The sequence below is a fragment of the Aquarana catesbeiana genome, linkage group LG03 (genome assembly GCF_042186555.1).
Source record: "Aquarana catesbeiana isolate 2022-GZ linkage group LG03, ASM4218655v1, whole genome shotgun sequence".
Lineage (NCBI taxonomy): Eukaryota > Metazoa > Chordata > Amphibia > Anura > Ranidae > Aquarana > Aquarana catesbeiana.
In genome coordinates, this window is record NC_133326.1 from 294,650,799 (window position 1) to 294,664,626 (window position 13,828).

General features: G+C 39.9%; 1 protein-coding gene across 1 annotated transcript in view; it reads right to left on the reverse strand.

The window, feature by feature from the left end:
* The window catches only part of LRRIQ1 (leucine rich repeats and IQ motif containing 1), a 318,462-nt gene that overhangs the window by 124,245 nt on the left and 180,389 nt on the right, over positions 1–13,828 (reverse strand). The window contains exons 19-21 of the mRNA XM_073620214.1: positions 12,773–12,888; positions 9,249–9,344; positions 9,062–9,150 (exon numbers count right to left, since the gene is read on the reverse strand). Coding sequence (XP_073476315.1) covers positions 9,062–9,150; positions 9,249–9,344; positions 12,773–12,888 — 301 coding nt within the window. The remainder of the gene's footprint in view (positions 1–9,061; positions 9,151–9,248; positions 9,345–12,772; positions 12,889–13,828) is intronic.

Below are 13,828 nucleotides of genomic sequence, written 5' to 3' on the forward strand. Positions count from 1 at the left end.
AATAATTAATAATAACTCCAATTTCTTGTCAACAGGGTCTTTCAAGCTCTGTGCCTTAAGTTCTTGCTTAAGGAAGAGACTGCTGAATCTATGGCTGGAATGCTCCATTTTTTAACAAAGTTTTCATCCAGGGGGTATAAAAAAGAAAACCTCTTAGGAGGAACAAAAGTCCTGTCAGGATGTTCCCAATCAGCATACACCGCCTGTTCCAACAGGGGGTATAGAGGTAAAGTCTTTGTGACCTGAAGAGGCCTCAGAGATCCCAAAGAGGACCGGGGGGGAATCAGTCACCTCTGCAAGAGGCAACTTAAAGGCAGAACGAACTATTTCAGTCAGAGTCAAGATCAAAAGTCTCCGCGACTAAGAGGCAGACATTGACTGGATATCTTCTTGTCCAGATTGCTCGGAAGCAGACACATCTGCCGGACACTCCAACGAATCCTGAGCTTTAAGCTCCTCCCCATCCTCAACCCATTCCTGCTCCAGACTAGGAGACTCCGGGGAGGGGGATCTGTCATGCTACCTGTCACCCTGCGGGATGGAGGGAATCATGCCAGCAATCCTGTGCTCTAACCCCGCTAGGGCTGAGGACAGTTCATCCTTAGTGATAAAGGGTGAAGCAGCAGCATTGACTGTAGGCACAATACCAGATAGGCGCAGCGGCTCAGATTGCTCGGAAGCCTCTGGTCCTTCAGGGGATACAACACTAGGGATACGACTAGGTTCATCAGGAACTACTGACAACATAGGTGTGCCCTTTCCTGTGGTGTTAGTCCCAATCCTCTTTTTGGAAGATATTTAATAGCCACAAAGAGTACTTGGGTGTAGTATTAAACACCTCAGAAGGGAGACCCTTTAATAGGGCTCACCAAGCCTCTATGCAACAATCCTGCTAAGCAACTTTAGCCTGCCAAGCAACACCTGGTGACTCACGTGACCCAGGTAAGGAAAAATGAACCACTGCAAGTGTCTGTCCTACAGCTGCCTTCTGGAAGCACCACATGCTTGGCCTACACAGCTTAAAATAAGCAGGATGTGCGCCGGAGCAATCTGTGCGTGTGTGCGCACACACGCATGTGCACGGTCCCAGTGAACAGGTGTGACTGTATTCGCGTACGACGCAAATCTTCGTGCGCCCAGATAAAGGCTATGATGCATGTGCAGCAAAGCCGCGTGCGCCATGGCCGCCAAACTAACAAACTGCTGAGCCCAGCGGCACTCTTGCGAACATAGGTGCGCTATGGCAAACCAAGACGAAATGGCGCACCGTCGTGCGCCATCATACAGGTAGAAAACAGCCAGACACAAGCAAAAAAGGTACACTTTGCAAACACCCACAGCTAGCCCAAAACTGGTGTCCAGCTTTTAGTTAGCTTGACTCATTGTTACAATCACTGGGACACCCCACAATAATAAAATAAAGGGGTTTCACTTACCCATCCAGGCGCTGTGCCACTTAGAAACTAAGGGCCCAATCTTCACCCTTCACAGGCGGGTTCCTGTCACTTGGACCTTCAAGAACTGCGTACCCTTTTCATGTTTAGGGTCCACTCCCTTGGACCTGTACAGCACCCTGCAGGAAATGCCTTAGCGCTGTAGTGTCCAGGATTTCCACTCCACAGGGTCCAGCGCCCCGAGGCCACATTACATGCAAACTCTCGCAGGATTCTCTCCTGAACAATGGCATTCGACGGTGGAACAACCGCTGAAATATTCTAAGTGCCTTTCACATGGGAGTCACCCCAAAAAATATTCCACAAGTGGTATTATATTCCCTCCAAACTTGCCTCCATCTTTTTGAATCACTCTCCGAATTGCTGGAACAACTGTGGTCTAATAGGCACCTTATATCACATCTGGTGGAGCTGCCCAACCCTTGCCACATTCTGGACCTGTGAATACGCTAATTGGATCAGTTACTCAGTAATCATTGCCCATGTTCTCGCATCTAGCTCTCTTAGGAGTGGGAATAACTGACGCTCCTCATCCCCTATGAGCATTTATCACCCATGCTCTCATAGCTTCTTGACTTGCTATAGAAAGGAAATGGTAAGATTCAGCTCCACCAAAGACGTTATCCACACCTTCAACAACCACTTTCTGATGGAGCACATAGCCCACCTTCAAATTTACAAATTTAAGAAGAACTGGGATCCTTGGCTCAATGATCACGAGAGAGCATCTCTCACATAAAGTATCATACAAGATGGGACTATAGGATTCCTCCCATCTACTGTTTTATTGCAATGACTGGTTGCATACGCCTCCACCTGCCTTCAGGCCCTACTTGAATTCACACTCCCCTCCACATTCCTAGTACACTGATGGCAGACCATGTTCTCTACTTGCCATGTTTTACCTTCACTGTGTTATCACGCTTTCAGGAGATGTTCTCATTTTCCTTTGCCCTGTACTCTGCATGACAACCTCTCTCATTCAGCATGTGGCAAAGGCTATATGTCTACCTTTGGTGCACACATTGCTCAATACAGGCTGCTATTTTTCACTCTCCCTCTCAGTGTAGGTAGAAGCTATAAATTAGATAACTCCAAAACATTTGTAAGCTTTTTTTTTCTGGTATTCTTATTAAGTACCGCCTTAACTCTTTGTTACTCCATTCAGTTTCTTACTTGCCAAATGCTTTACAAACACTGTGAATTGGCTACAAAGTTTCTATATACTTTTTTATACTTTGTAATTTATTTACGACAATAAAGAAATATAGTAGTAATAAAAAAATATATATACTATTCGCTCTATTAAACAGTAATGTTTCAGAGCAGTATTATTCTTTTCTCAAACCAAATCGATGCTGATTAATGGAGTAAATTCAGTTTTATTCTGCTGAAACACAAATGCTTAAAAAGAGCTATTTCACTGTTCTGGATGGGAAATTTCACAATACTGGTTACCAAAAATGAAAAAATTAAGGCAGGCTACAAACACAAAGTATTCAATAGAGTAAGTTAATCATAAATATGATTTGCTATCCCTTTTGAAATAAAGTATGTAAAATGTTCAGCTGTATTTTGTGGTTTTACTAAAGCCACATTTACCACAACACATCTGTGGACCTGTGTCTAGGGCAGCAGTGGCACCAACGCCATTTGTAGTTTGCATGTACATTTTATTTTTGCCTTAGCTGGTCACCTATGGACTCTTGTGGGTACATTCAGCAAGAAACTGATAGGACTGGTGGAGCTCCTAGGAGGAATATATTACTAATATTTTTTTTTTTTTACTATTATTATATTATTATTATACAGCATTTATATAGCGCCAACAGTTTGTGCAGTGCTTTACAACATTAGGAACTCTATAAACTGCACTGAGAATTTGTTATATGTACAGCAAAGAGCCACACTTCTGCCTCCCTGTTGCATTGGTTGGAATGTTGTTTATCAATAACAGCAGTTCTGGACTGAAGCTTCACCATTCACAAAGCACAGCACAGTGATGATGTTTGTGCTGTGCTTTGTGAATGGCACAGCAGAGTGAAGGGGGCAGAGGCACAACACTGGAAATGGTGTTATTCACAGACACTGTTCTAATGCAGTACGAAGCTGTAAATGTTACTCCCTGTTATACATATCAGAATAGCTCAGCAGACATTAGAAGGATCCTAATAATTGAAAAAAAAAAAAAAAGTACAAAAAGAGCTGTGTCTAAAGTTATGTGTCATGCTGTCATCTTTTCCTTCTCTATGGTCTCTTAAATACTTTGAGTCCCCAACAGCTGTTGAAAAATGGCACTGGCATAGTGACTATATGTCTCAGTGGTGTTTTAAAAATGGTGTCTGGACAACACTTTTGTGTTGTGTTTACATCCGGAGTACAGTAATGTCACGAGTGACATCATGGTACTTCCTGTCTGTACAGAGGTCCAGGCAGAGCTGTTGCAGCTGTGTTCAGCCTCTCCCTACAGCAGTAGATCACTGTTATAGTGATCTATTTCTGGCTGATTGCAACAAGAAAGAGATCAGTTTTAAAATTCTGTTGCTGCACAACTGCATGGGAGGTCTGGATCAGGTCTCCTCTAACCAGATTTAGACTTCCCCTCTGTAAAGTTTACTTTGAATTTTATATAAGTTGCAAAATTGTAAGCTCAAATTAATGTGATATCATTTAATTCAGTAGACTTTGTTTATTACCATATTTATCGGCATATAACACGCACCGACGTATAACACGCACCTTAACTTTAAGAGGGAAGTTTCAGGAAAAAAAACTTTCCACAGACCCCTGAGCCCTCTGCCTGGTACACAGAGCCCCCTGCATAACACACAGACCCCCTGCATAACACATAGACCCCCTGCATGGTACACTGAGCCCCCTGCATGGTACACTGAGCCCCCTGCATGGTACACAGAGCCCCCTGCATAACACACTGAGCCCCCTGCATAACACACTGAGCCCCCGCATTGTACACAGACCCCTTTCATTATAAAGCCTCCCCTCCTCCTCTGCACTCCAAGGAGACCCCCAGCATAAACTGTGCCAAATGTCACCATAATTTATAGTGAGAAATGGTGAAGTCGCATATGTGCACCTCAGGTGTCTATGAGGTGAGTAGCAATGCAGGAAGTTTCTGATTTCTGAAACCAAAGTAAAGCTCTGAAAGCCACATGGGAATAACAGTAAGACAGGCAATAAAACATGGGATCATAACAGGACATTGAGACAGAACATCAAACTTGGGTACCTGACAGGACAGTGGAACAACTCATCAAACTTATACTCAAGACAATTATTATTAACTTTTTTTTTTCTATAATTGTATACATTATTACAATTCAATCCAAAAGGAGTACATTAAATTAAATTTATTTTTAACTCCATACTATTTATGTTATCATTACAAATACAGTACATATTATATATTTAAATTACTAATTTAAAAAAACACACATTCAAAAAATATGCATAATAGAATCATTCCTATTTAGCTAGTAACAATTTACATATACTGTGCGTTCTACATCACTGCCATATATAACTATGAGTCCTGCGCCACCTACTGCTTGGCGCACTAATGCACTTATTTTATGCACATACAACTATATGGGGTACAAATTGCTTTTAATTTTTAATGCTATATGTCACAAATAGGGAATTTCCTATTGCTGACGCAAATTTTGCATTCCACAGGAAAATCCGTTTTAATTGACACACTAGTATAAATGTTGCAATCTGTGCTATTTTAACCACTTAAGGACCGAGACTCTTTTTTACACTTGTTTACAAGTTAAAATCATTTTTTTTGCTAGAAAATTACTTAGAACCCCCAAACATTACATATATTTTTTTCTAACATCCTTTTTTCTAACACCCTAGAGAATAAAATGGAGGTCGTTGCAATACTTTCTGTCACACCGTATTTGCGCAGCGATCTTACAAGCACACTTTTTTTGGAAAAAATACACTTTTTTGAATTAAAAAATAAGACAACAGTAAAGTTAGCCCAATTTTTTTTATATTGTGAAAGATAATGTTACGCCAAAGTAAACTGATACCCATGTCACGCTTCAAAATTGCACCCGCGATAAACTTTTACCCTTAAAAATCTCCATAGGCGATGTTTAAAAATTTCTACAGGTTATAAGTTTTGAGTTACAGAGGAGGACTATGGCTAGAATTATTTCTCTCACTCTAACGATCGTGGCGATACCTCACATGTGTGGTTTGAACGCCGTTTTCATATGCGGGCGCTACTCACTTATGCGTTCACTTCTGTGTGTGAGCTCGTCGGGACGGGGTGCTTTAAACATTTTTTTTTCTTATTTATTTTACTTTTAATTTTTTATTTTGACACTGTCTTTTTTTTTTTTAAAATTTGGGTTACTGTTATTCCTATTACAAGGAATGTAAACATCCCTTGTACTAGAAAAAAAAGCATGACAGGACCTCTTAAATATGAGATCTGGGGTCAAAAAGACTTCAGATCTCATATTTACACTAAAATGCAATACAAAAAAATAAAAAAATAAATGTCACCTGAAATTTTTTTTTTTCTCCTTTAAGATATATGGGAGGAAGTGACGTTTGACGTCACTTCCCCCCTCCCATGCAATGGAGACGAGCTGGGGGCATCTTCCCCTCAGTCAGCAGCCAGGTATCCATGGTAGAGGACGCGATGGTCTCCGCCGCTACTGGCAGGTCAGGTAAGCGGCGGGGACGACCGGAGCACGGCATAAGGGGTTGGGCACCTTTCCCGCCGCCGATAAAAGTGATCTCCACTGTGGAGACCACTTTTATCATAAAGAGAAACGCACGACATTCCCAAAAATACCGGGGTTATGGTAGCTAGCTGCTGCCATAACCCCGGTACTTAGCATCAAAGTACCGACATGTGCGTGAAGTTGTTAATTGCTTATTGCTGATAGTCTATTGGGCCCAATAACTTTCAAACTCTATTGATGAATAAGTCCATACATATATTGTTAACATTTACCTAGTTTTTTCCAGGAATCCTACAGTAATTAGTATTTTAATAAATATTACCTAGTTACATATTTTATATCAAACAGAAAATGTGTTTTGTTGACTGAAAAAAACACAATATAATGACACAATATAAAGCCATTTTTTATATTCAAGGACAAAAAACAAGGATCACAAAGTGGCTGGAAGGAACTGCATGTCCTGACCTCCAGGGGGGCTCCAAATCCTTTTATGTGGAGTAAGTTAGGGATTAAATGTGCAGTATTCATAAGATTGTACTGTAATCCTGTACCCTGAATCTCTGAAAACATGAGGGGATAAAATCTAATAGAAAAGGCATGTTTTATATTGTTTGGTGGTAAAATAACATAGTAAAGTAATGCTGTGCTTTGAAAAGCTATAAAGTCCTCTAGAAGAACATGTAACTTGAATGTGTATGTGTCAATTTTCATTCATAGACAGTTTACCATTTAAATGTTAGGAGCACAATTACTACAAAGGACTAACAAACAAAAATGACACACTAGTATATGTAAATAAAAAAACTTTTTTAATCACTTCAGCTTTTTGGACATACTACATCCAGTTAAGCACAATCACATGGCTGCTCTAGCAGTCATGAGCGTGTGCTTGCTTTTTCAGCCAGTTTCCCACTGTAAAGTGAAAGTGATCGGGTGGCTGTATAGCTGTATGATCACTTTCAAAGTGCTGGCGGTGCATTTCTGGGGGCCACATCAGAGGGCTTCAAAACGGTGAGTGGGATGAGACCTAGGAACATCTGTAATGAAACTGGAAGTGACAATGATTTAGTCACTTACAATATCAGAGCTGTCACCCAGGGAGGCATGTAACCAAACAGATCGCTGCTTGGTCAGATGCTTTTTAGGGGAGGGGAGACATTGGAGTTCATTAGACCCCCGATGTCTCCATAAAGAGTACCTGTCATCTGCTCAATGCTATGCTAAATCCAATCAGTTTGTTAACCCCTTGTGATAGCAATAAGTTAAATAAAAAATAAAGTAAAACAAAAATAAAATTGTGTATTTAAAAACAAACAAAAAAAATTCAACTTAATGCCTGTTGTCCTGCACACACCCACAAATGCAAACGCAAAAACAAGGTGTGTCCTGTATGCAAACCACAATTGCAACACAAATGTGAGGTATCACAGCAAACATCGAAGTGAGAGTAATAATTCTAGTACCAGAGCTTGCAGTCAACTCTAAACTGATAAACTATAAAGGCTTTTAAAGCATCAACAATGGAGATTTTCGGGCACCATCGTTTTTCGCGACATCATGGGTACAATTTTAAGACTTGTCATGTTTGGTATATATTTACTTAATTCCATCATTTATATTTTACTAAAGTTGTGGGTATTATATTGTCTTTGCACCAAAGTTCATTTGATTCAAGTGAAAAGTTAGCATAATATATTACAAAGCCAATCAACAATATGGGGTATTGTATCACAAAGAGCATTCATTTCTATGGGATAAAAAAGTAACAAATATTCCCACCCAAAACACCACCACCACTTTTTAAACCTATGAAATAATTAAATTAATATGACTGATAATCTCAGGTATTAAGGCCCCATTCACACCTGAGCGTTTTGTGGCGTGAAGCCTGAAGCTACAAATGCTGGAGGGAAAAAAATAAATGATTCTCTATGGAGATGTTTACATCTCCACTCCAAAATGCCAGAAACCAAATGCCTGAAGCTCAAAATAGTTCTGGAGCTTTTTTTGTAGCTCAATTCGGGCAGATTTGGGCATTTTTCTTCTTTTTACATTGGTGACCTTTTGACCTGTACAAAAAACGAGGCAAACATCGCTCAGGTGTGAATGCAGCCTTATAGGAAACTACAGAAGTGATTACAAAGGCAAAGTGGTAAAGTGAATAGATACCCTAGCACTAGTTGAAAATATCTAAAATAAAATGTAGCAAATGTACTTCTCTCAGCTTTACCAAAGTTTACAGAAATGGTGAGGGGACCTGCAGTGATTTATGCAGTTATTGTTTAGATTTTGTATAAGTGATGAACTGCTGTTTTTATTTTCTTTTGAGTCTCAGTATTATAACAATTTACTTATCTGGTTTCTTGGATTAAAAAGTTCAAGACCTCCTGGTCTAGGGTGATCTGTGTAATAATCATTTTAGACTAACTGAATGAAAAGATAACAGAATACATAGAAGCTCTACAAGGAAGTAGCAAATCACAATTTTTTTCACCCACCAAAGACAGCATTTGGTCTCTGGAGTGTGCCTACAAATATGTGGATTTAAAACAGAAAACAATACGACTTTTTTTTCATTAGCACTGGAAAATCATGTATTTACACACATGCACAACAGAACGTTCTTTTAGTTTTAAGAATGCTGGTTTGCTCTGTTCTGCGGTTTATGAGTTCTATTAACATCTACACAACTGGTTGTATTATCATTGCACGTTATACATTTTTTTTTTAACAAAATGCAATTGTTTGTTGTTTAATATAACATTAGGAGTATTGTTGGTTTCTTTGTTATATTCAATTAACCGTAGCTACCATGTCAGCCACACAACAGTGCATAGAAAAGGTATATGTTGCAAAAATCTCTGATTCCCAGTCACTTACCTAACATTCGTTTGTGTTTTGCTTGCTTGGATTTCATCTTCTGGGCTCTTTTCAACATCAGTTGTACTGTAGCTGCATCTTTAAATCCCCTACAGGAAAGCATATTACCTTACATATACATGTTTGGCTCACATTTTGATTACTCGATGACACATCAAGATAGAGTAAAAGGAAGTCTTTTACATACCATTCCTGGGAAATTTTTTCCTCTTTCTCCAACTTTAAGGAAATGTCAATATTGGACTTCATGCTAGACACATGTGACAAATTTTGTTTCCCCAACCTGACATCAGATGAAATCATAGGCCAAATCAGTTAAAAAAGAAATGCACCAAGGCTTTGTAGTCTAAAGCTGTTTCAGCTAACTGTTTATGCATTCCAAAATCTGAAATAAAATCTAGTTTAAATAGTGGTAGAAAGCTCTATCGTGAAAGGTTTTGAACGTCTGCTAGCATTTGAAATGTTTACTTTTCAATTACTTAAAGAACTATTCAAAAATTACCATCAGCACACAAATCTCGACCTGCACAGAATAACATTCATATCTATATCAAGATATATAAAGACATATTCTTCCTGCAAATGAAGATACAAAATGGCCTACTTATTTTACCTAACACAGGACATTACTACAGATTAGTACGTAATTAAAAGACACAGATAGTACCCTTACGCAAGCTAAGATTGCTTTATGCCACAATGCTTGTATTGTCAGATGGAAGCTTTCAGATCTGAGCAGTAGGCCAGCAACATAAATAAAAAAACAGAAACATCATGCACTCTGAAATCTTAAAGAAACATGCATACATTAACTATGTAAATCATCAGGAATTATTGTAATGTTATAGATACTGCTAGCCTGAAAAATGTCACAAGAATGTTCTGAGAAAAATCAAACACAAATAAGCTAGAGCCCAACTCCAGGATATTACAGATTTATAATATTATGGATTAAATTGATTGAGAGTTATATTTGTGGACTGGTCTGTGGGTGTACACATGAGGTGCAATTAGTGCACTTTGAGGAAGTGAAGCATCTTTGTTACTGTATTGGGAATGATTAAAGGAGTTGTAAAGGCAGAAGTATTTTTTATCTTAATGCATTCTATGCATTAAGATAAAAAGCCTTCTGTGTGCAGCAGCCACCCCAGCACCCCCCCCCCAATACTTACCTGAGCCCCATCTCTGTCCAGCGATGTCCACGCTGTCCAGGACTCTCCTGCTGATTGGCTGAGACAAAGCAGCGGCGCCACTGGCTCCCCAGGATGTCAGTCAAAGTCATTTAGCCAATCAGGAGAGAGAGGGGGTGGGGCCAAATGGCAGCTCCGTGTCTAAATGGACACACGGAGCTGCAGCTCGGCTCGGGTGCCCCCATAGCAAGCTGCTTGCTGTGGAGGCACTCGACAGGAGGGAGGGGTCAGGAGCACAGAACAGAGTAGGTAAGTAGAACATGTTTGTTATTCTTTTTTTTAAACGAGACTTTACAAACTTTATTGACATTATTTATTAAAAGATTTTTATAATTATTTATTAACTATTTATTTATTAACTATTTGCATGATTGGTTTATATAATATACAGTAGGCGAGGAGAATTTATATGATCTCACTTATTTGGCGTTTTATTTGTTTATGTTGTGTAAATCACATTCCAGCATTGGCTTGCTTTACCAGAATAGTAGTTCAAATAAGGGCACATTAGAGCCACTACAACTTAAAGGGGATCTTCACCGTTCCCCTCCATTTCTTTTTTAATCCCTGCTTACCGGGTTGCGGGTGAAGCACAATTCAGTTACTTACCCCCCAGCGGATCCAGCATTGTCCCTTCTGCCACCGCCCAGGTCCTGCACCCCCATGTTCTTGTGTGACATCATCGGAAGGCTGTTGGCTTTTATGGGCTCAGCCGATGGGCTTCCTGATGATGTGTCTCTAAGCACACCCCCTCCTACTTTTGTGAATTAAAGACTATGCCTCCTGAGATTACTATATTACACCTCTTGAGATTACACTATATTACCAAAAGTATTGTGACGCCTGCCTTTACACGCACATGAACTTTAACGGCATCCCAGTCTTAGTCCGTAGGGTTCAATTGAGTTGGCCCACCCTTTGCAGCTATAAAAGCTTCAACTTTTTTGGGAAGGCTGTCCACCAGGTTTAGGAGTGTGTCTATGGGAATGTTTGACCATTCTTCCAGAAGTGCATTTCTGAGGTTAGGCACCCATGTGCAAGAGAAGGCTTGGCTCACAGTCTCCACTCTAATTCATAACAAAAGCATTCTATTGGGTTGAGGTCAGGAATTATCCTTGTCTTTTTGGACCTTGCTCTGTGCACTGGTCCAAATCATTTGGTGGAGGGGGGATTATGATGTGAGATTGTGAGGGGTTGGGCTTGGACCCTCAGTTTCAGTGAAGGGGACGTCAGCATACCAAGACATGGACAATTTCATGCTCTCAACTTTGTGGGAACAATTTGGGGATGGTCCCTTCCTGTTCCAACATGACTGTGCAACAGTGCACAAACAAGGTCCATAAAGTCATGGAAGAGAGAGTTTGGGGTAAAAAAACTTTACTGGCCTTCACAGAGTCCTGATCTCAATCCTTGCAGTGGCCAGGTCCTTTCTCATAGGCTCCAGAGACAAGAGAAGTCATGGGAGTGGTGAGAGGGCCAGTGTGCAAGATAAGGAGCAGGGAAAAATGCCCGGCCCGCAGGGCAGGAAATGACCTTGGCTCATAAAGGAAGCTGTGAATTTAATCCACTACACTACAAGATGACTTTGACAGAGGTGTTTGAAATCAATTTAAATTTCATTATTGACTAAAGTTTGGCCTAATAAAAAGTATAGTCAGAATTTTAATACTATTGTTGAATCTCCCAGGGGAATGTGTGGACATAGTAATTAGTCCTATTAAAAAGCGTGCAGTATTTTCTAAATGAAATTACATTTTTAGTTCTGTTGTAGCTCCACCAAGGCTGAAGCCCAATTTATTGGAGTTCCAATGGTGGAGGGTCAGCCAGCATCTTCATTCTGCAACTCTAATCATGAAGCCCTGTGCTTTCTTTGCAATTTTCCATTCACCCTCCTATTTTGAATCAGAGGAAAAAAATTACAATTATAACTGTTCTTTTGATTGAGAGCAGTGCCAATGACAGATGCCACCTATTACATTAGAGACTAGTATAGTAGATGGCATGTGCTGTTGTGGGCTTGTGTGTTTGTAAATGACCATGCAGGCTCTGTATGCACAGTCTTTACCACCCCCTCTTTTCAGTGCACGGTCAGTCAGAGCCAATGATAGACTAAAGCTGACCATAGATGGATTTGACCCATCTATGGCTGCTCCAATTTTTGAGCAGGACTGTTGGAAAATTTGTGCACTGATCATTCATCCACCTCAAATGAGTGGATAGGGGTATCTGTTGTTTTTTCTTGATCAGCCAGAAACAAAACATTTGTTTCACTGCAACATAATATAATGGAGAACCTACCTTATATGTTCAAAAACCATTAAAGGATCTAGTTTTCTGATCTCCTCTTAGGAATTTTAGAGCAACCTACTAAAGCATATAACTATTTAATTCATTAGCACGTATCCCTGAAGTAATGGAATGATAATAATGGATTTACACAACCATTTTTGAAGATATTTCAGCATAATAACCTTTTGGAAGGCAACTGAAAAATTCAACAAAGTCAAAATATTTGTCTTACCTGCTATTAAGGTTTTCTCTTTCATGACTTACTCCACTTTGCAATGGTGCTGCTTCAGAAACTGACCAGGCTTCTTGTGGAATCCATGGCAATCTGCTTTCCAGAATGCCACTTTTCTGGGTATCAGGAAATATTAGTGAGCACACAATTTAAAAAAACAAAAAAATCACAGAAATTTTTGTAAGGTGTGGCAAGTGTCATGCTGTTTACTTTAGCAGCAGCAATACATATATAATTTATTTAAAAAGCAGCCCTGTCTGCAAAAATAACCTAATTTCCCACGCTGTTACCTGCAATAAGCTCTTTTTACCACTAGATTATGCTCAGCATCATTCAACCCTGAGGACTAACCCAAAAGGCAAAGTTCAGCTTTAAGTCCTCCACTTCCTGTCCTCTAGCACATTTGGCGTGTTATTTTTTTGGGGGAGGAGCGGGTACCTAGTTTTGACAGTTTAACCCCCCTCTCTCTTCACATGTAACAGGTCCCAGAAGGATCAGGGACTATTCACAAAGCGCAGCTCGTATGTGCAGTAGGAAGCTGCCTTTGAAGCTGCAAACTGTCACAGCTGGCTTCCCACACTACAAATGCTGGTGCTGGGAACCTGAAGACTAGCCCAGGTGAAGACGTCATTGGATCCCTGGATAAATAAGCGTCCCTATATTAAAAGTCAGCAGCTACAGTATTTGTGGCTGCTGACTTTTTTTTTTTAACAAAAACAGAATGTTTCTTTTTTGAAACAAAGGCATGATACAAAAGATTCAAATAATTGGAATATACACAGAGATATGATATACATTATCTACAGATGCAGAGCATAGTGAGCATATCAGAACACATACAAAACAAGCAGAAATATAAAAATCCTGCAACAACCTTGTGTCAGAAACCATGAATCAGACTGAGACAGGAGTACAGTTAAATTACACTTGTTTAATAATAATAAAAAAGGTAAACAGAGTAAACGTAGTCAAAACATAGCCAGAGTTCGGAAACGGATAGTCAGACAAGCCAAAACGTCAGGGAGCCAGAGAACAGCGTAGTAGAACAGCAAGCAG